The 19901-nt window shown below is 42.0% G+C and overlaps 2 protein-coding genes across 3 annotated transcripts; one reads left to right on the top strand and one right to left on the bottom strand.

The window, feature by feature from the left end:
- Positions 1 to 4027: 4027 nt before the first annotated feature.
- On the bottom strand, positions 4028 to 6645 carry ido1 (indoleamine 2,3-dioxygenase 1). Its single transcript, XM_028414542.1, has 10 exons — positions 6483 to 6645; positions 5884 to 5979; positions 5685 to 5804; positions 5485 to 5603; positions 5367 to 5381; positions 5185 to 5284; positions 4968 to 5085; positions 4837 to 4888; positions 4591 to 4739; positions 4028 to 4511 (listed from the first exon to the last, which is right to left on the bottom strand). Exons 1-10 carry the CDS (start codon positions 6570 to 6572, stop codon positions 4111 to 4113), a joined length of 1260 nt encoding a protein of 419 aa, XP_028270343.1. The 5' UTR covers positions 6573 to 6645; the 3' UTR covers positions 4028 to 4110.
- Positions 6646 to 11269: 4624 nt separating this feature from the next.
- On the top strand, positions 11270 to 19831 carry rhobtb2a (Rho related BTB domain containing 2a). Of its 2 annotated transcripts, none has more exons than XM_028415015.1 (10): positions 11270 to 11676; positions 13162 to 13363; positions 13489 to 13592; positions 13675 to 13860; positions 13948 to 14888; positions 14973 to 15091; positions 15515 to 15665; positions 15781 to 15869; positions 16104 to 16209; positions 16405 to 19831. In XM_028415015.1, exons 1-10 carry the CDS (start codon positions 11603 to 11605, stop codon positions 16608 to 16610), a joined length of 2178 nt encoding a protein of 725 aa, XP_028270816.1. In that variant the 5' UTR covers positions 11270 to 11602; the 3' UTR covers positions 16611 to 19831. The 2 variants fall into 2 exon arrangements, with proteins under 2 accessions (XP_028270816.1, XP_028270817.1); XM_028415016.1 differs by lacking the exon at positions 11270 to 11676 and adding an exon at positions 11691 to 11861.
- Positions 19832 to 19901: the final 70 nt, after the last annotated feature.

The raw sequence follows: 19901 nt of genomic DNA, 5'->3' as shown, positions 1-19901 counted from the left end.
AACTGTAATTAGGGTATGGTAAGCATGCTAATGCAGTGAACTGGGGTAGTTGTGTCCATTCACTGTGCAAAATAATTTAAGCCCCTTTCACACGCCTGTGTGTTTTAATGCACCCTATCTATGTGAGAGATATGGATGCGGCATTTTGTTGTGTGCAAGAGGATGATGGGTCATAGTGGAACACAGTGCTGGAGACAGCTGTCATGGCAGGACCGTGCACCAAGGCCTTATTACATCATTGTGAACAAGCAAAAGCGGCCTGAAGAAGGGTTCTCCCTCGGGACCCCCACTGCTCCTGGGCCAGCTGGAAAAAATAATCACTCCTGAGATTCATGTGTCATTACAACAAAAGGTCATGACCCTAGCTGAGGATACAGATATAGACTAACTTGAACATCTTGCTTGATGTCTCAACTCCCTCTTTACCTCTAAGGTCCAATGACTGCACTGCAGATATTGCACCTAACCTACAGTTGATCCCCTGGTGTCTCTTCCTCCACCTGTAGTGAGTATAACATCATTCTGTGGCTGATATTCACGGTTTCAGATGATCTGGCTGCATCACCCTTGGCCGCTAAGCGTTCAAGAGAGCATTGGAGTCTCTCCAGTTATGATGTCAGAACAAAGAGCAGATATGTTACCTTAAACAATCACCTTTACCACCACTGCTACTATACACAAGTGTCTGCCAGATGCAGAGACAATAGCTGTGCCACAGAATACAACATGAAGCATTATCTACATCACTGGGGGCAGAACATCGCCCTTTTCCTTGGAAGAATAAAGGCTGCAGTGTGACGCGTGTTTTCCTATCAAATTAGTGACGACATTAGGGCTGGATCATCCGCACTAGCATTAACAGTAATTCTACACCTGAAAAGCAGCCTTTCAAGCTGGCTGTGAACATGACAGCTGCTTTTTTCCCTTTTTTTCATGTGGGCACGCTGTTCAAGTTTAGTCAGGGGAAAGGAAGTGATGAAGTTGTTATAAGATGACTACATCAAAAGACTAGAACCTGCTCTGTCTGACAGGCTGCACAAGTGATGTACAAAGAGGATCCGGAGTTTAAAACATGATATGAAAGACAGGGTAGATGAAACATGAGCTTGTTTAAAGTGTGTCTTAAAAAAAACACCCACAACAGAGGGGAATGTCAGCCACATTTGCTTGTGTTTAGAGGGAATCTATGGAAACCTTTTCGACCAGAGAAACTATAGGAACAATGATTCACCAGTCTGGAGGTGATCATAGGATTTAGAGCACTATGGATGAAAAAAAAACCCTGGGGTTTCACGTGTGTGTTTTACTTGCTTCACTCAAACCACCAAATTTGTTTTCTACAGAACAAGGTGCCGACTTCCGCCATTAAACTAAAGAGTTTAAATGAAAACAGGACAAACAGAGGTCAGTTCCATGGAGGAAGTCACAGTGGTGTCATATCATTTGGATACATAGACCCAATGAAATATTTTGCTGCTAGAAAACGGTCTTATGCATTGGAGTGGCAAAACCTGTTTTGAATTTTGTGCTACATGACCAAAGAAAACAGAGAAAATGGTTGTGATGTTTTCTTTTGCCAGAAAAGAGAAAAACCTTCATTGAACTGGGCTTGTTGCCTTTTAGCCCATTGCTATTACAGACAGCCTGTCAGATCCACAAACATGAGGCTAAACTCTTATTGCACCCCTGGGGAACAAAATCGGGCAGTGCATGTGCTAAGCTAGTCTTAAAGGAGCGTTATAGCTGTATGGCATGTTTTCATGCAGCAGCTTTGCTGTATAAGAAAACACTAAAAAAACATCGCTCAGATTGTTGTGCCTGTTTCTTGTCAGGCTGTTGGAGTATGTATTCAGCATTCCTTCTCTCCATGTGTGGCCCAAAGCTTTTTTGTGCTTGTCCAACTGCATCACTTTTGCCTTGTTGGTTAAACAGCCACAAAGAGCGAGCTTAGTTTTAGTGTTAGTGGGAGTGTGTCATGGAGATGTGTCTGACCTGCTGTGGGTGTGTGGACATAGATGTTTGACAAAGATACTGAAGACAAAACCAAGGGAAAGTGGAAGAAAACACCCAGTCACCTTATGTGCTGTACAAACAGCCTATAATTTCCAGCTACACCCGTCTAGTGCAGGCCAAAGACAATCAGTCCCTCCCTGCTGCCATCAAGGGTGCTCACTCACAGGGTGAGAAAAGGTCCTGGCTTTTGCTTGGTTTGAGGTAAGCAGCAGCATCATAAATTGAATTTTGGAATAACAGAAATAACAGAATCCAGGATATCCTGTGGTTAACCACCAAGGCACTGATATCCAACACTACTCTGTAATCCTGTCAGCTCTGATAGATGGAATATGGATGTTTGAGCTGATTTCATGGAAACGAGTCACTCCAGATGCCCTTTGCCGTGAGGAGAATCACGTATTTATCTTGCAGAGTGAACTCTTGTTAGTATATGCTAAGTTACACTGTGTAAAGGCATATCACAACACTGCCATAATACAAATGATCTGTAAAGCAGGTGTGTGCATGCATCTGTATGTGTCACAGCCTACATTGAAACTTACGAGGTGAAACTTCAGCGGCTGTGCAGGCCCAGCCCCGTACGCACAATGAATACATCCTTAGAGATGGCCTGTGTTTACTGCTGGGTTGTCAGGGAGTCCTCTATATACATGGCAATAAGGAAAGGGATTATTTTCATTGGCTGTGGAAAAAGGCTCTAATCAGATCACGGTGATGTGAACATGCTGTCCTCTGCATCCCTGTGTTGTTTCTGTTCACCTTTCACCTCCTAACCTTTGGTCTCACTTTCATTTTATAGGAACACTTTCTCAGTCTGAGTACATAAACGTCTCCTCTGTAGTCATTTGTTGTGCATTTGTCTAAAATGTCTTCATGCACAATCTGAATACCTTTAACAAACATCCCCCACGCTCTTATATCATCTTCTAACCAGCATGTGAAAAGAAAGAGAACAAGATAAAGTAAATCGCTCAGGTTTTGTGGGGGAATTGTCATGTCTAATTGCCACATCGTCCACCTTATCTGATCTTGCTGGGATGTTATTGTAATGAAACACCAGCGGAGACAAGCCAGGGAAGGTGAAGATTACACAGCATGAGCCATTCATGGCACAATCCATTCCTTCACTGTGATGGGTTTTCCACACACACACGCACACACACACACACACACACACACACACAGTCCAGGAAGTATAGTGGGGCATGTGAGGGCTGGATGTGGGCTGGAGGAGGAAGACAGGAGAGCTGAGGTAACTAACTCTGATAAGTGATGCATCTCAGCACTGTATTGTGCATTGTGCTTCAGCATGACAACCCCATTGTGAGGCAGTGCTCTAAAGTTAAGACCCAACAAAGGATCATTATTGTCTTTCTCTCTGCTCTTGTTCCATCCTGTTGATACTTTAATGTGGAATAGTGTGAATTTCACTACACCTTAAGTGACTATGATTAATAATTAGCATTATGATTTATCTGTGTTGTTGACAAGGACAAATCAGTGGGTTGCATGTCTTTAGTGCACTCATAGCTTTTCCAGTGTGGTTTCATAACGCTGCCCTTTAGTGCCCTACCATGGCTTCAGCAGGTATTGCAGTACTGTTAATTATAATCAACAACTGAAAACGTATTTCAGTTTTAGTTTTACTTTCAAATTGTACCAGCAAGCAGCAGTTAATTAAAGACAAAGCTACAGAAGACAGATCTTCTTTATTATATCTGAACAGAATTTCACAACACTTTCTCCAAGAGAAAGGGGGTTCAGTAACAACTCCATTTGTGTCCAAATGTCCTCTAGATACATGGGTCTGGAACAGATGTCTGATGCATTTTTTGCATTCCCTTTCAGATTAAATAAGGATTTAGTGGTTGGATTTAATGGAAAGTAAAAGCAATGGTTTGAATTATGGTTTGGACTGAATGATGGGCATCACTCATGTCTATTAAGATTAGAGTTGTTTACAGATGCAAACAAAGCTAGATGTAAGACAAGGAACAGAGGCTGTCGACTCTCTCTGTGCCAAAAGTCATCTTTATAATGACACATAAAATGGGGTGTAAAGAAATCAAGGTTGATTTACTGGCTGTTGATGGTTCACATGAGCTGTGGTTTTATTTCCTTGCTCCTATCAAACAAGAAAGTATCTTTTGTTTGGTCCCGCACTGTTTTTAGGAAGCTCATGATGCCTGAGCCGCCAGTGCCCCTCTCCTCCAGGCCTTTGGGCGCTCTGCTGACCATGTCCTCTTCTAAGTCCTGGCTCTGGTTGCGTAGTTGCCGAGCACGGGCAGCGGGTACAGTGACGAAGCGACTGACAACATTGATGTGGTAGCTGCGCAGAGCCAACAGTTTTGTGACACAGAGATGAAAGGCCTGTTTCAGATGCTCACTGGGCTGCTGCTGAACAAAACTCCTTAGGGAGGGTTGTAAAGAGATGTCCTGGATCAGCTGCTTGTGAGCAGGCGGCATATAGGTCCTCATGCGAGTTAGAAAAGAACCTAAAAATAAAGTGAATCTGTCACATTGTTCTCCAGCAATGTTGTAATGATTCGATGAACACATTATTAAACATCGTACCACTTTTTGCTTCATGTTTAACTCCAAAAAGTTCATCAAAACAGTGCAGCAGGCTGCTCTGTGCAGCGCTCCCTCCTGAATACTCCATTGGCTCTGTCTGGACCCCTTCATACACAAGCCCCTTTGGCATACAAGGATTATCTTTCCACCTGTGCATGCACACCATGACATGGGCACATAGATTTAAAAAGCATGTTTCAATGCACAATTAAAAGTGTAATGAAAATAACAAATAGAATTTTGTACCCAGACAGGTAGATCCGCATAACACCATAGAAGACTGAAGGGTCCACGTACACTTGGGAGAAATAATATTCATCAAAATGCTTGTTGTGATTTTAGTAGGCATACATATGGCCATGTGCCAGAGTTACTACCATGCATCAACTTGAGAGCATCTGTCATGTCCTCTATAGACTGGCTGATGTCCTCCAGAGCACTGGCCACAGCATCCGAGTCACCACACCCAACACCATTGATTACAATAGGGATGCTCTGCAACACAGGTACCGATACACATTATGAGGTGTCATTAGTTTAGCATGTTGTTGTTTTTTGTCTTGTATTTTTTTTACTATTTTAACACAGATTCACCCTCAGTGCAGGAACTGCTGCCAGCTCTACCAGCAAAGTAACCATGAAGAAACCACGGACACTGTCTCCACCTGGGAAGCTAAACAGCAACTCCAGGTTCCTGTGTGAAACCGGTGAACCATTAAACTTCATATAAATCACACCATAACACTGGTACAGAACTGAACTGAAATTGTTCTCACTCCATGTCAAAAGGCCTGGCACAGGAGGTATGAAGATGGACATGAAAAAGAAACAGGGCAGATTTAAAATGGACTCTTAAGTGTCAAACTACTACAAACAGAAGATGAGTGCCCTCACCCCTCTGGATCTTTCTTTTTCCAGTTAGCCAGTACTGCATCTGCATGAGTGAGAACTGGTGGAAGGCCCAGGCACTGTGACACCTCCCAGTATGGAACAGCCAGAGCCGATGGCAGTTTCTTATAAGAAGATTGTCAAAAAATCAACAACACAAATTATGTTATAGAAGGGGTCAGATAGGAAAGGGGAAGGAAACTTACCTCAACTGTGTCGCTCTCTCCCTCCTGCCAGACGTAGCCCATGGTCATCATGCTGAGTGCCAGGTGTGCCAGCCGTAACTCTCTGTGTTTTTGCAGAAACGCCGTGCTCAGCAGTGGCATCTGGACAGGAGTAACAGTTCTGAACCACTGCTCCATAAAAATAATTGACTCCCCATGTCAGTCCATTGTCCTGTTTTACCTTGTCAATATGAGAGCGTAGCTCATGAGACTGCACAAGCTCTGGGACTCGCCTTGCTATATCCATCCATGGCTGGTAGTAAGGTGGAAGCTGTTCCTTTGATGGTGAAGGTGAGGAAGACAGTGTAGTAAGCATTCACAACAATCCATACAACAGTGCACTAATGTGAAAGTGCAGACAAAGCTTTGACTTTCATAAGTGCTGCATTATAATATTATAGAATACTATCAGGCTCAGACAATCTTTTCATTTTATATAATAACCTGCTGTTATGTAGTGTACTACATGGACAGTGACCTTCGACACACTGTCTTTAGCAATCACACTCTGCTTTGAAGGAATAAAAGTCAATACACAAAACAATCCCAAATCTCAGCTTTTTTTCAATCAATACCACCAATTATGAGTCCAGTGTTATAACAGCTAAACTATGAGCACTATTTTAATGTGGGTGAAAAACAGCTGCAGTTTTAATTTCTGTTTCAAATCTCACTAGACTGTAGTTTCCTATTTACTATGAAAAACACTGAAAACAGGGTGACATCTTTAGTCAGACTGTTTTTCAGTGATTCGTTTAAAAATGAGCTTTTTATACCTACCAGAGGTTCAGGGAGGATGAAGCCGAGCTCCTCAGAGACATGGTAGCAGTCCAGAGAGAAAAGAGCTGTGCGTGTTTTGGCTGAAGCCATAGAGAAAATTCCCAATGACAGCAATGAATGACGCTTTGACTGCCTGAATAGTTCAGGAGACCTGACTGGACTCTGGCACTTTAAAGCTCTTGTCAGTGGTGGTCATCGCTTACACAACATTTATAGCTGACTCTACACAATTCTAAGTAGCAAATCAATATGTAACTTCACTCTGGGATTTATTCAGATGAAGACTTATTGCATTCATTAACACTGCATATGTACACAAGCATCCAAACTAAGGACTGTCTGTAACATTTGTTATTTGTGGTTGCTGCAGGAGTCACAAGGCTGAGTTAATGGTAAACAATGTAACTGCTCCACTCCATGGGTGCATGTATCAATTTAAAAGATTAACACAAGATTACTTGTGGCTACTGCTTTGGCTTATAGTCTGATGCTGCACTGAGCGATTAGTCTGGATGCTGCACGCTGTGTTTTGATAATGTCCTTCAACAATGATGCGGTTCTCTGGCTCGTCGGTTAGCTAACAAGTTAGCTACTGTCTGCTAACATAAATCCGTCCATCGATGACAGGCTGATTAACATTATCTAAAGTAAGAACACCTTGCTTGCTGTCAGCTGGTTTTATGAGTTGAAGGATAAAAAGTGGGGAATGATTATATTTTATTCCTTTTATTATCATCCATTCAGCAGCCTCTCTCTTCTTTTGATGCCCACAGCCTGCGCCATCACAGTTATCAAAATGTCTTGTTGCCCAAAGTGTGTACACATTACAACCTTTTATGCAGCTTATTAAAATCTAAAAGCAAAATATTACTTACAAATAATTAGATTATATTTGTCTATAAAATGCAGTCCTATTTTGGTACAGTGAAATATTTTTTAGAGGGGGTCTCCCCGGCGAGTGATTCAATGTAGAACCGCCACTGTTTATATACATATGTTTTCTGATTTAGTATCATACTCTAAGAGAGATAAGAGTAATTAGCTATTTGTCCTGAGTTACACAGTTAAATACAAGGCTGACAGCACAGCCTGGGGACTCATACCTCCTATTAGCCTTAAGTACTGTGCCAGCTGGTTACCAAGAAACCTGAATGACAATACATGTCAAAGTAAAAAAGGTTTTGTTGCCCTCTTGTGGGGAAAACATGACATTGAGCACAACTCTGTTACCCTTTGCTGTGAGGATGTCATACGTGTGTCTGTTGATAGCAGGCAGCTAGCAGGTAGCAGCAGAAACATGTGCAGAGATGTTTGTACCTGAGGAGCTGGAACTTGATGCAGCAACAGACATGGTGATTTAGCATAAAGAGTGATCTTTAGATCTTTAGGAATCAATAGCAACAGAACAGACCAGCAAACCCACAAGAATGTAAACAGAATAAAAATCAAATTATGCTGGTAGAAATGTATCTTTGGAAGAATCAGCAGACACGTTCAAAGTAAAGTGGATTGATTGACTCAAAATACATAACAATAGGTTTTCTGAGAACACACACAAGTAAAAGGCAAACATCAAGACTGTCAGCCTCACCTGGTGGACCAGAATGAAACTGCAGCTGGTGTAATCAGACTATACTGCAAAAATGATGTATCTGTCCTGGAAGACAACATGAAACACATTTTATAAATGTGTTCTTGGCATAAAAAAGTGACCTTTGTTAAAGTCAATTTCACAGACTGAGGCATTTCTTTCACAATAACTGCAGTGAAGCTTTGGCATTAATGGTGTATGAAATTTGCAAGTATAAAGGTCAACTGTAATTCGATCCTCTTGGTGCTGGAACAAAGTTAAGATGTACAAACACTGGACTGCATTGTTAGACTGTGTATTCGAATGACGTAGTTCTGATCCAGCCAGAGTGACCGAGGGGAAAAAAAGGCCTGCTGAGAGACTTTCCTCACCTGCTTCAGCTGAGCCTGAGGACAGACCTAGTACATTGACCCGGAGTGGAAACATATTTTATTGACAGTTAAAACTCTCTCGGCAGGCCGTACAACACCTGTGTGCCATGGCTGTCAGTCCCTGCGAGTGGTAAGTAACTTTTTTTCAGCATGAGATGTGAAACAATAACTAAACAATTAACATCAGCATGTGTGCCAGTACTGGTCAAGGGGGAAAAATGAGCCATTTTCAGAATCAGGAATGTTAGACTGTGGCTAATGTGTGATAACTGGCTGGGCCTGTAGGCCCTTTTCAATACGCTTTACCTGTGTTAGAACTAATTTATCATCTGAAAACAGTTTACATCCTAAATGAGATTTCTGCGCTTTAATTTTGAATATATTGTAAGATTATAGTAACATGTGAGACGCATTAGGACCAGGAAAATAATCAAAAACACAATAAATTAATAAACCCTTTATGGAGCTCATGGTCATGTAGTGCTCTAGTAAGGCAAGGCTTATTCAGGTAAGGCCTGTCCCTGATGATCTCAGGGGTCCGGATGCTTTATAAGGAAACAATGTGTCAATGATGTATTTAGGTCCATTTATAACCAAGAGTAACATTTTTAAAATGTATCTTTGACTCACAGGAAGCCAGTGCAGTGATTTAAGTACCGCCGTAATGTGGTCTAGTTTCCTGGTATTAGTTAGATGACCTGTTAAGACCTGTGACGATACCATTACAATAATCTAGCCAACTGAAAATAAATGTGTGAATAGGTTTTTCTGTGCCTTGTTTGGATTGATTCTAGTAATGTTTTCAGGTGGTAATAGGCAGACTTACTAATAGCTTTTACATGGTTGTAATCCTCAGAGATATGGAGACAAGGTAAGCACTGACCTAAGGCCTTTCATTTTTGGAGCCAAGAAAATCACTTCTGTCTTGTCTGCACTGAGCTGGAGAAAGTTCTGGCACATCCACTCATTGATTTGTTGTATACACTTAGTGAGTGTAAGGGACTGTTGACACTGAAATATTAAGTTGTGTGTCATCTGCATGAGTGAGATAAGAGATGTTGTTATGTTCTATAATCTGAGCTAGGGGCAGCATGTAGACGTTGAAAAGAAGAGGTCTATGAATCTTAGTTTGGTCAGACTCACAGTTACCAATTGAGACAAAGTAGTTCCATGTAAGTAAGATTTGAACACACTGCCAGTAAGTCCCATCCACCTCTCCAGTCTGTCAAGCAGTATGTTGTGATCAACTGTACCGATTGCAGCACTAAGGTCTAGTAATACTAAGAGACTTTGGATGCATCATTATCATTCAAGACTTTAATAAGTGCAGTGACAGTGCTGTGGTGGGCTCAAAATCCAGACTGAAATTCATTTAAAAAATAGTTTCGCACCAAAAATGCATGAACAACCCTTCCAGAAAAGGAAGGTTAGATATATGCCTGGAGGTATTTATTGCCGAAGCAAACTCATCAAAAGTAGTGTAGTAGTAGTAGATCCATGTGGAGGGCCGATGTCCCCCTGCAGCTGGTGTTCACTCTGCAGTGGAGCCTTCGGCTGCATGGCCCTGAGGGATGTTAGAAGGGTCTCAGAGAGTGGAAGAAATTATCTGTTAGCTGCCTCATTCCACGTCCATTCAGATGAGGGCCTTTACCTTTGAACAGTTCATCATGTTCCCAGAGCAGTTTGAAGTTATCTATAAAGTTTACTTCTTGCATCTCAGGTCTTAGACAGCCATGTATTCAGTGCAAGCCGTCGACTGAATTCTATCCTCCTATCAATGTTTGGGAGGGCCCGCTGATAAATGATTGTACATCCAGTTTGTCAAGCATCTTTTTTCAACAGTTCTGATTGGCCCCTCTTGGTATCAATTGCACCCTCTTGCAGAGTGATATGTTTGACTCCTGGGTGGTTTGACATGACCCTGGGGAGAAGTCCAGTTTTATCAGTGGATCCTTTCATCCTTTACGTCACTGATAGCTTCATCTCCGAGCATCAAGATGTCTCTGTCCTTCACTTTTGGCATAGATTCTTTGTCTCTGTGTGCCCAGTCGTTCCTCTTCACTTCATCTATATCTCCTTCTGAAAATGTTTTATTCTTCTTTAAATCCTGTTTCTTGTAGACAGCAGTGTTTACTGGCTCATTCACAGTCAGCTCAGACAGTGGTTGCTATTTGTTTCTGAGCTGCATGCCTGGTGATGCAGCATATACTCCAGGGATATTAGCATTCATTTTCCTCTTTCTGTGTCTGTTTGGCTCGGCACCAAGTGTATGTCAGGTGATATCAGTCTGTCCAGGTCCTGCTTTCATAAGTTTTTGAAAGGACACTGTGTCATCATCAGTGTGTAGCTTATCAGCAGTAGGAGTATCATAATTAACTCTGCTTTTTGTGGACGTATATTTAGCCTTCTTACCAGCAGGTGTGATCGGGGGGGAGTCTCATGAAGTCCTTTTTCAGCTTCCAAAGAAAAAACTGGAGCTCGGTGATTGAATTTCTTAAGATATTTCCAGCAGTGAACTTACTCCACCAGGCTGAAGAAGAGACAAGCTGCAGCAGGTCCGTTGAGTTGTTAAGAAGTTTTGAGTACAAAAGAATGTATGGGCACAAAATTGAACTGTAAAATATTTTTGGGGAAAAAAGTATAGCAGGGCTGGCAAGAGCAGGAGCAAGCAGAAAAGTGTGTCTGCACTCTTCAGAAGCAAGGTCAAGGAGCTCTGCTCTCTTTGTTTTTCAGTGGGGTGTGTGTGTAATGTTGGAATCACACTGACAGCATTAATGAACTGTGCAGTAGGGGAGAGGTTAAAACATGTTCGTGCTTGACTGGAGGCCTCTCCATCTAGGCTGCTTAGGCGCTGTGGAATGAGATTCGTGCGACTTTAGTGGATCAGTGTTTTGTAATGAATGGGTTTTTTTACGTCTGTGCGCCTGCCTATTATTAGCTACGGAGGCCTTACAGTAAGTGGAGGTGGCTCCATGACGGTCAGGGCTGCAGCTCTGCAGACAGACTCCAGATCAGCGTTCGCATATTTGGCGATGCAGCCGGATTTATCGCGCTGATCCGGAGGACCTTTCCCCAAACAAGTGCGGTCGGCGGGCTATTTTCGAGCCCCCTTCACCTTGCATTGAAGATGAAGTTAAATACGAGCTACCGTCAGGTGCATGCCGCATCCGATGGAGCCCTGCTTTTTATCTCGTTCATCGACCAACCCGATGCAGCACTTCCTTATGTTGCGGTAAGGAGGGCTGACAACGTTTATTACAGCGGAATCAAAAGTGGTTTTAAAATCGCACGTCGCTGCTTTGGCGATGAAGCCTGATAAACAGGCTGGGAGTCAGTGACGGGGCGTTACATAACGCGTAATGCAGCAGAGCCTCATGACTAGTACCTCGGTGGTGGAGGGACTGTTCGGTCCTCCTGGTAGGATATGCACAATTTTATCATATTTATTACGGCTGACGGCTGATGGTGCAGGCGTATTTAACCCTTCCTGATATACTGTATGGATATAGAATATCTGACTATATACGGTGATATCAAAACGGGAGTTGCGCAGTGTAGACTGTAACAGGAAAGGGCATATGAATGAGAAATATCAAAGGCGATGTATGTGTGTAATATCATGCAGGCCCAGCCTTGGGTCACACTGACAGCTGTTTGTGTCTAAAGAGTGGCCATCTAGCCTATAGGGATGCAGATTGTGCAGTCAATGAAAATCGGATTTTATGAATGGAACTGGACGTGACCCATGATAGTAAAATTTAGAGCGATAATCCTCGCTGTGCATGTGTAAATACACACCCAGAGTGTCAACCTCTTGGATGCAAAAATGAATCTTAATATTTTGTGTGTAACTGCAGGTAAGCCTAATTCAAAAGCATGGGGTATATGGGGTAAATATGGAGTGATTGTAGTGATTCCAGCGCAGTGACAATAGCCTACACTTTCAAGGAGGAAGAATGGATGACCTGGAAGTGAAACGTTTGGGACTCAAAGTTTGATGTCCTGAGTGTTGTGTGGTGGCACAATTTACAACTGCAAATCCATTTTGACACTGATGTGATGCTGATTGTCCGATATAGCACACTGACACAGACTACAGTTCCCTTGGAAACCAGTCTGGGTACCCAAATCATCAGCCACCATTTTCAAGAGACAGAAATAGACTGTTTACCCTGTATTCCCTCCATTTCATTTAATGAATTTGTGTGCATGGCATGCATGACTGGTGTCTTTACATATTTGGGCTGTGAAGCTTTAAGGTGAGTTTATCATGCTTGGATTGTAATGATTAAAAAAGAATGAGGATTTTAAGCTTGCAGAATGTTAGATGGATTACAGGGAGTCAGGATTGTATCAGCTTTTTTGTCATAGCAGGCAAAAAGTGTTTTTTTACGTATTATTTTAAAAATAAATGCATTTTCTCTACCTTTTAATAAAAGCTGATTCAAACCACATTTTATTTTTCATTACTGGGCTGTTGTATTGTGTAACAAAAGCTTCCGCTTTTGGTTTGCTTGTCACTTTAATTTTTTTTTCTATATGAGGAACAAGGACAGGGAACTTGTGAATGGGCACAGTGAAGTCACGAGACCGTCCATTGATAGCTCTGCAGGCAGGATGAGCAGTGCAGATGAGGTGTAGTCGCTGTCTGTATGGACCTGCGCTCCTGTAGTGTTCAGGACGCTTCATCTATTTGTGCATCTCTTTGTTTTCACAGGTCCCAGCTGACAGATTCTGATATGGACTATGAGAGACCAAACGTTGAAACTATCAAGTGTGTGGTGGTAGGAGACAATGCAGTTGGAAAGACCCGACTTATCTGCGCTCGGGCCTGCAATGCCACCCTGACTCAGTACCAGTTACTCGCAACACATGTGCCCACAGTCTGGGCAATTGACCAATACAGAGTATGCCAAGAGGTGAGTGTGGAACTTCTTATTATATGCATTTTATTTTTGTTGTAAATGTAAAAACATTTCCGTCTTTCAGGTGATGTAGAGACCTTATGCTTAAATATTCATGAATGTGCACTCTCTCTTTTTAGGTTTTAGAGCGCTCCAGAGATGTAGTAGACGATGTAAGTGTGTCACTTCGTCTTTGGGATACTTTTGGAGACCATCATAAGGACCGGCGTTTTGCATATGGAAGGTAAGGTAGTGTGACATTCACTGCTCTGTACCAGCACTTGCTCTGCTGCTAGCTGAAAATCCATCTTGTGGCTTGTTTTCAGGTCTGATGTTGTGGTACTGTGCTTCTCAATCGCCAATCCTAACTCTCTATACCATGTGAAGACCATGTGGTACCCTGAGATCAAGCACTTCTGCCCTCGTGCCCCTGTCATCCTCGTTGGCTGTCAGCTGGACCTGCGCTATGCGGACCTGGAAGCAGTGAACAGGGCACGGAGGCCTTTAGCTAGGTACTGGGGTTTGTATGTGGTTTTATGTTAGATAAAGAAAAAAATGAGAAATTGTTTTAATAATTGATTTGTATTCTAATTCTTCAGACCCATCAAATCCAATGAGATTCTTCCTCCAGAGCGAGGCCGGGAGGTGGCCAAAGAGCTGGGAGTGCCATATTACGAAACCAGCGTTGTTGCTCAATTTGGAGTCAAGGACGTCTTTGATAACGCTATCCGAGCCGCGCTCATCTCTCGCCGCCACCTGCAGTTTTGGAAATCTCACCTCAGAAATGTTCAGCGGCCTCTCCTTCAGGCGCCCTTCCTGCCACCGAAACCTCCCCCGCCTATAATCACTGTGCCCCCTCCCCCCACCACCACAGAGGAGCATCCTGCCGGTCTGCTGGAGGACCCACACTGTGCTGATGTCATCCTGGTCCTGCAGGAGCGACAGAAAATCTTTGCACACAAGATATACTTGGCGACATCCTCTTCAAAGTTCTATGACCTCTTTATCATGGAGACACAGAGTGAGGAGACTGAAAAGCCCCCTCGTGCTCCTCTCTCTGGCAGAGAGCTGCTAATGCGTGCTGCTAGTTTTGATGTTTGCGAGAACAGCGACGATGGAGACAGGGCCAACCTGAGGGCCTGCACTAGCGACGGGACCTTGAAAGACTCAGAGGGAGGCCGACGGGGCAGACTGCTTTCCTCGTGGAGCCGAGCCTTCGTCAGCATCCAGGAGGAGGTGGTAGATGACCCTGTGACGTACAGCCCCAGGCCCATGACTGTAGTGCACATGGACCAGTCCATGCAGCTCGGCCCTTTTCGAGCAGTGCTCCGCTACCTGTATACTGGTCAGCTGGATGAAAATGAAAAAGAGCTAATGCACATTGCACACATTGCTGAGCTGCTGGAAGTCTTTGACCTGCGGATGATGGTGGCAAACATACTTAACAATGAAGCCTTCATGAACCAAGAAATCACCAAAGCCTTTCATGTACGGCGCACGAACCGAGTCAAAGAGTGCTTGGCCAAAGGCACATTTTCTGGTGAGTGAGATATCCTATTCCATGTTGTCCATATGTTAAATGAATACAATATGTTGCTACTAGCGTTTCACCACTGTATTACAGATGTGGTATTCAAGCTAGATGATGGGACAATCATGGCCCACAAGCCTTTACTCATCTCTAGCTGTGACTGGATGGCAGCTATGTTTGGCGGACCTTTTGTGGAGAGCTGCACCAAAGAAGTAAGAATACAGGATAACATTTTCAGCGACATGTCTTGTAGATGCATAAAGCATTTTAATCTAATTACTCTATAATTACACAAAGAATCAAAGATCAATACCTTTGCTGACCCAAGTAGAGCACCAATGCAGTCTGTGTGCAAAGTATAATTTAATTAGAGGATTGTGAATCTGTTGTAATACAATTAACCTGGCTTTGTGATCCCTGCATACTGCACTGCTCTGAGCTCTCTTACTTTGTTTTTCTACTCCGACAAGTAGGAACACAAAGTAGTGCTGGAATTCAGCTCGATAATAATGTATGTAATAGAAGATATTCTTCTGTGGATCAGGATGTAGATGTTGACATTTTAATTGATTTACATCGTCATGTAAATGAAAAAAAAAGTCTTAAAGTCTGTGCTGCATGTTTCTGTTTCTAAGGTGCTGTTTCCCAACACAACTCGCAGCTGTATGAGGGCTGTGCTTGAATATCTCTACACGGGGCGGTTTTGTTCTCGGCCTGATCTAGATGCAATGGAGCTTATTGTCCTTGCCAATCGTCTTTGCCTCCCCCACCTGGTTGCACTTACAGGTATTACATCTGGCGTAGTCATTACCTTGTAAACTACCTGGATTGTGTTACACAAAGCCTTTGTGTGCATTTCAAAGTCAGTGCCTGCACTGACGGGCTTTTATGTTTCTTTCAGAACTCTACACAGTGACAGTATTGACAGAGGCAGCGATGATGGGGGCTGACATAGATGGAGATGTACTGATGTACTTGGATATGGCCCAGGTAGGGTTATCTGTCAGTCATCTCAACAAGGGACCTCATTTAAAGGACATATTTAATGTTCTGGTAATTTTGGATTTTTATTAAAGAGTACATTTCAGTGAAATATTATTGTACACCCAATAGGTGGGGACAGAAAAACACCAGAATGTAGCAGTCTGATTCATTTGTATTTTTCCTGGGTTGTTGTGCACACTCTCTTGTTCCAAATGATAATAGGATTTTGTGTGTTATCAGTTCCATGGTGCCCAGCAGCTCACTGGTTGGTGCCTTCACCACATCTGCACCAACTACAACAGTGTCTGCCGCAAGTTCCCTCGAGATATGAAGGCCAAGTCTACAGGTAATATTCATGTCATATCACGTATGTAAGTCACGGCACAGCTAAGACTGAAATTATTGCCCACAGTATGTATTTTTAGATTGATCAATAATTAAACATTATCTTGATCTCTTTCACTGTGTGCTTAGTTGGTATTTTTTCATGTGTAGCATTCCCCAAGGCTCTTTCAAATATCTTTTTTTTTTCCTGATGCAGAGAACCAGGAATACTTTGAGAAACACCGCTGGCCACCCGTGTGGTACCTGAAAGAAGACGATCACTACCAAAGAGCACGCAAAGAGCGTGACAAGGAGGACTACCTATACCAGAGACGGCAATGTAAACGCAAGTGGCTCTTCTGGAATCTTCCATCCTCCCCTAACTCGAACTCTCCTTCTTCTGGCTCATCTGCTGTCATCTGAGTAAGTGGTAAGGGCTGGTCCACCCTGAACTACATTGGTGTAGATACAGTAGAAGATAAACACTTCTGGCCAGACATGCCCCAGATTATTCAGGCACACAGTTTCTCCTTCTGTTTGTTTGCCTCGGCAGTTAAACGACACTCCAACTTTGCAAGGTCAGCTCAGTCTCGTTCCTTTGATTTTCAGCTTGGTAAATATCAGACTCAAACTTCAGTGATATGAATCTTATTGAAATGGCACATTTGTGCAACTGGCGCAAACATCGACTCATTTGGATTGTTCCATGCTCTATCACCTAAGTTTTAAGTATTTAAAAATAGGACTCTGCTGGCACAGAAGTTTCCACCATCAGTTAACATGAACTGATAACCAAGTGCTGCTTATCAGCTGCAACAACCAGCAATTCAACACAGAACCTACGTCTCAGAGATATAACACTTTGTCCTTAAGTGTTTGTACAATCTACCAAACAATGTGTACAGTATGATCTCATCAACAGGTTGTAATAATATACTATGGGCAGCCCAGAGTCAGTTATTGAAGTCCTTCACTGTAACCTATCATGATCATTTATGCATAAATGGAAAACTGGCAACCTCTATGCCTCTTCATGTTTGTACAGTCATTCTAGTCCTGAATGTTTGTGCACAGTTTGCACTGCAGTGAGTCTGGACGCACTCAGCATTTATGTGTTGTGATCATGTGATTTGTGGCCTCTTGTCACAAAAGGGCTTTAGTTTATACAAATGCATTCAGTGTCCTGAGACACCTAATTCAAAGAAAATATCTGCTGTATTTTGTGTAAAACGCCAGCAAAAACAAACCTTATCACTAAAATTTCACATGTGTTGCTTGGTTAGGCTTTTTAGCACACATACTTGAGTCAATTCTACACTCAATAATTGATCATAATCACAATTTATCTCAGAATAATTCGCAGCAGATGTTGGACATTAGCATCCCTCTGTGACTGTGTCAATGATTTGGCCTTTAGTGATGTGATCAGAGGAGTATCTGCAGTTGGATATGTGAGATCTGTACATGCAAGAGGCTTTCTTATGCGCAGGGGGGAGTCATCTATACTCTCCTGCACTCCTCAAGCACTTTCTGGACTCTTCTCCGCAGAGACAAACACACACAGAACCTCCAGTAAGAGCATCCTGGTGAAAGACTCTCAGATTACAAAAAGAAAAGGAACTGCAGAGGGATAAACAAGCCAAGATTTTTTCATGATGGGTCCACAATAGTTGTGAAGAGGTTTAGATCAAAATCATGTTTATTGACTTATTTTGCACACCTCACAGTGTATGTTGAAATCATCTACTGTTGTACTTGATTGTAGGACAGGCCGCTTAGTGGCTAGTATTGTAAATTGTAAAAAATGTCACATAAACTGCAGGTAATTTGCACCATTGTGTGCTGTTACCTAACATTGTGCACTGCGGGCAGTGAGCTGAATCGTTCAGTATTACTGAGTAATACATATACTGAATATAGACATGCATTTATAGTTACTGTGCAGCTACAAACTGTTGTTGAAAATAACTCATTGTGCTGACCTCCAGTTAGATTTAATATATACTGTAGTTTACATGCAGATTACAGGCAGTTCACATAAACAGTTGACTTCTAGTAACATAGGATTACAGTGCAAAGTAAAGTAGACACATACATAATCATATAAACGGCATTATAAAGGTGTATGGTACATCCATGAAACATGCTAATACATTCTTTCACATGTTACAGAAAGACATGCTTTAATGCTGTATATGATTAGTTAATCTCTTCCCATATCTTTTTCGACTAGACTGCAGCCCAACAAAGAGGTCACAGTGATTAAATCATCGTTAAGGTTAATGTTACTGAAATGTAAGTAGATAGGTGTAGGTGCTGGTGCTCTCAGCAGTAGCTCTAAATTACATTAAATTGTCTATTGCTAATTTTTAAACATATAAATATATTAATCGTTTAACTGTATACATGCAAACATGGTCAGACATCAGAATGTGGAACAGGAACATTGTATTCTTTTAATTCTGAAGGCTTTAATGTATCAGACCACATGAGTGTCCACTTCACACACACACACACACAGTACAGTTTAATGCAGCAGGTTAACAGCTGAAGGGTCTATAATGTTAGGACTTGTCATGGTGGTGTGACTGATAAAGTTTGTAGACATTTCATTCCTCAGTGCATTTCTCAGTAAATCTTCTGCTGATCGTTTGCATCAACAACACCTCATGCCTTAATGTAAAGTGTACTGTAGTGTATGGTATTGAATGTAAAGTAGTGTAACTGTGGTCACTTGTTTGTTATATTTTAAGCTACCATGGTGCTCTCGAGGCTGTGTGTGTGTGTGTGTTTTTGTTTGTACACATTTGTATGTGTACATAATCCATACCTTTGGATGTAAAGCAATCAGTCTGTGTGCAGTTTGAGGAGTTTGCTTTTAGTTTGAACACAGCTGGACACTAATTAAGGCCACACAAGCTTAACATCAGTTTGTGACATTAACCATGAAATTAATGCAGGGATTTCAAAATGATTCTATTATTTTAAATCGTCTTTATGCCAGATGAGTCTGCAGCATGTACCGCAAGTTAGATAGCAACTCAAACATGTAAATATATATTGCGTCATGACTTCTACAATTCAATTGATACAGGCTATTGCATAGTTTAACATGGATACTGTTTTGTACTATGCATATTGAAACATCTGAAACTTGCACTGCTTTGTAGCACCAGGTTCTATTCAAATTTCATTAGAGAGTATTGCAACATCATTAGATAAATATAATCAACATCAGGTAAAGGAAAAAGATTAAAAAAAAGATTAGATAAGAAATTTAAACAAGTTGTCACTGGGGCCCTTTTCCATACGTTTGGGTGCTAATATCACAGCTGCAGAGAAGCACAAACCAAAGGGAGCTTTAGCAGCACCAGGAATATATTATATATGCTGCACAATCACTACTGCATAGTTTAAGAGGCCTTGTTCAGAAATGGTTAAAAATTAGATAAATAAATGAAAAAAAAATGAAAAGAATAAAAAAAACTTGAATGTCTTCTCAGTGTTCAAAACCTGGGTGACATTTTCCTGAGTCACCAGGTATTTTTGTTTTTAAGAGCTGTTTTTATGGTTTGAGAGCTGTAAATCTGAAAATTCTGTAGCATGTGTTCTTGAAAAGGTGTACATAATATTTACTAAATAAACAAGAGGCAACATGTGCAGTGTGTGTGTGTGTGTTTTTTTTAGTCGTGTCATATGAAACTTGCAGCGTCA

This window comes from Parambassis ranga, chromosome 9 (genome assembly GCF_900634625.1).
Source record: "Parambassis ranga chromosome 9, fParRan2.1, whole genome shotgun sequence".
Classification (NCBI taxonomy): domain Eukaryota; kingdom Metazoa; phylum Chordata; class Actinopteri; family Ambassidae; genus Parambassis; species Parambassis ranga.
Note: the sequence above shows the minus strand (reverse complement) of the source record. Positions and strands in the feature narration are given on the sequence as shown.

What these genes read in the sequence shown, in the direction of transcription:
- ido1 (XM_028414542.1), bottom strand. Translation starts at nt 6,572, where the DNA reads ATGGCTTCAGCCAAAACACGCACAGCTCTTTTCTCTCTGGACTGCTAC. An exon ending in CAGCAGTTCCTGCACTGAGG is followed by an intron (nt 5,086 to 5,184) that starts GTGAATCTGTGT and finishes CCTGTGTTGCAG; the next exon opens with AGCATCCCTATTGTAATCAA. An exon ending in TAAACATGAAGCAAAAAGTG is followed by an intron (nt 4,512 to 4,590) that starts GTACGATGTTTA and finishes CTTTATTTTTAG; the next exon opens with GTTCTTTTCTAACTCGCATG.
- rhobtb2a (XM_028415015.1), top strand. Translation starts at nt 11,603, where the DNA reads ATGCCGCATCCGATGGAGCCCTGCTTTTTATCTCGTTCATCGACCAAC. An exon ending in GCACGGAGGCCTTTAGCTAG is followed by an intron (nt 13,861 to 13,947) that starts GTACTGGGGTTT and finishes CTAATTCTTCAG; the next exon opens with ACCCATCAAATCCAATGAGA. An exon ending in GGCCAAAGGCACATTTTCTG is followed by an intron (nt 14,889 to 14,972) that starts GTGAGTGAGATA and finishes ACTGTATTACAG; the next exon opens with ATGTGGTATTCAAGCTAGAT.